At 33.4% G+C, this 2,036-nt stretch overlaps 1 protein-coding gene across 1 annotated transcript in view; it reads left to right on the forward strand.

Annotated features, from left to right (window-relative positions):
- Nucleotides 1–582: 582 nt before the first annotated feature.
- The window catches only part of GMNC (geminin coiled-coil domain containing), a gene marked incomplete at both ends in the record, with an annotated part of 32,531 nt that continues 31,077 nt past the window's right edge, over nucleotides 583–2,036 (forward strand). Inside the window, one exon of the mRNA XM_081301969.1 lies at nucleotides 583–609. Coding sequence (XP_081158095.1) covers nucleotides 583–609 — 27 coding nt within the window. The remainder of the gene's footprint in view (nucleotides 610–2,036) is intronic.

The raw sequence follows: 2,036 nt of genomic DNA on the forward strand, positions 1-2,036 counted from the left end.
CTTTCCCCTTCACCTCCTTCCAAACACCTACGCAGCAGCAAGCTAACAAGGTGTCTGCCAAACCATATGTTCGTAATTAGTTAACTTCTTGCCTGTCGCTAGAGGCACCACTGATTCAGCGACAGCCCTCAAGGGTGTTGGGCATCCAATAAGACACCTCCAACCAGCACCAGCCCCTCCCCTCAGCAGTAGGAGAAGAAGCATACTTAATTCCAGCTGTGGCATTGTTAAGTGAATTAACTTTATCCTCAATTTAAAAAGCCAGCATGAAATCAAAGCAGACCCCAGAAAAGAAAAATAGAGAAAATGAAAAAAAAATGCTCATAGGTTAACTCAAAAAGTCTGCTGAATGAAACTCAACTGGTTGGCCCCAACCAGCCAATCACTGCAAAGCAGGTTCCTGGCACTGTTGTTACTTCTGGCATAATTCTTCCTTTTATTTCCCAGTTCTGTGGTTAAGGTCTCTTGTTACACACAGAGGGGACTGATGATATAATTGTTTATGAGCCAGCGGAACACATTTTTAGGTAATAGTCAGGTTACCCGGCAATGAGAAATTAATGTTAGAAACAGCAGTGTACGATGCTGGCTAAGAAATCTCATCTCAAGGTAAGAGTTCTACATGTGAAATTAAATTTGCAATCTCCTCTCTGAGCCTATACATGTTTGAATGTATGGGTTTTCTTTATGGGAAAAAGTTGGCAAACAATGTTTTGCAAAAAGCTATAAGGTAATGAGAACTCTGTAGTATTTTTTTTTTTGTTCCCATTGACTAAAGAAGAAATGTCTAGCAAGTATTTAAAAATGTGCTTTCATTAAATATGTTTATTTAAATGAGAAGCAGTGATGAATTACTCTACTTTGAATGAAAGAGTAGTAGAGATGCTCTAATAAATTCATTTGCTTCAATGAGTGAAAGTAATTCTAAAAGCATATCATGATCCTGAATTTTAGTAATCAGAATTTGACAGTGTCATTTCTCATTTTACAGATAGTAAGATTATAGGGAATAACTTTTGAAACTTGAAAAAATAAGGATGTATTTTCTGTAACTTAAATATTCCAAGTTCTTTATTTTAAATTTGTAATATATGCAAATATGCATTTATATAACTACTAAAGTTGGAATGAAAAAAATATTAGAGCCATGAAAATTCTTAATGTAGACTCATAAACTGTTATAAAAGTTAGGACTGCAAACAATTGCAATATATATATATATATTCACACAGAACCCTTGTGAGCCCAAAAGTGTGGATATAAGTATGGAAGTAAACAGAAAATTTCAACTAATAAAAGAAGATTAAAGAATGCATGTGAAAATAATTATAAATAAGATTAAGATACCAGCTCATTATTTTAAATAATGCTAATCATAGACGATTATGATTTTGTTGTTGTAGTTCATATTTTTGCCCAGAGGAAATCCTCTTGTGAAGCAATCTAAGAATTTTGGACAATGCAAAGATTAGGGCAGAAAAACTCAAGATTTAAATATCCACCAAACCTAGGTTACTGTTCCTTATGAGTTTAGTATCAGCTTGAGATCTAATTTCATTGTCAATTACATAATCTCTGCTATTATATTAAATAACCATTGAGGTTGGCAATGTACTCAGGGGTCTTGTCAGAATGACATGTGGCTTAAAGTGAATTAAGAAATAACTGATATGGCTTGGGACGAGGGAATTAGAAAACATAAGTCAAAGGGAAAATGCAGAAACCACAGATTGGTACAAGTTACAGGTAATTTTCTTAATAACTCCCTTTACAATAATGTTATACAAGCTATGTCAAGCGTCTTCCCTATCCTCTATGGGACAAATCAGTTAACAATCACAGCCACAAGCCTGCTTTCACAGACAAGTGTCATACTAAAAAAAATACATATATTTTATAACTTAATTGTTACTAAGCAAATAACACTTATTTAAAACAAGAACAATCTGACAAAAAATGCCCACAGATTAATACATTTATTTCTCCAGTTTAATCTCTCCAAATTTTCAAATATGACATTTTAATTAAAATAAAGT

The sequence above is a fragment of the Spermophilus citellus genome (assembly GCF_964194105.1).
Source record: "Spermophilus citellus genome assembly, chromosome: 7".
Taxonomy (NCBI): Eukaryota; Metazoa; Chordata; class Mammalia; order Rodentia; family Sciuridae; genus Spermophilus; species Spermophilus citellus.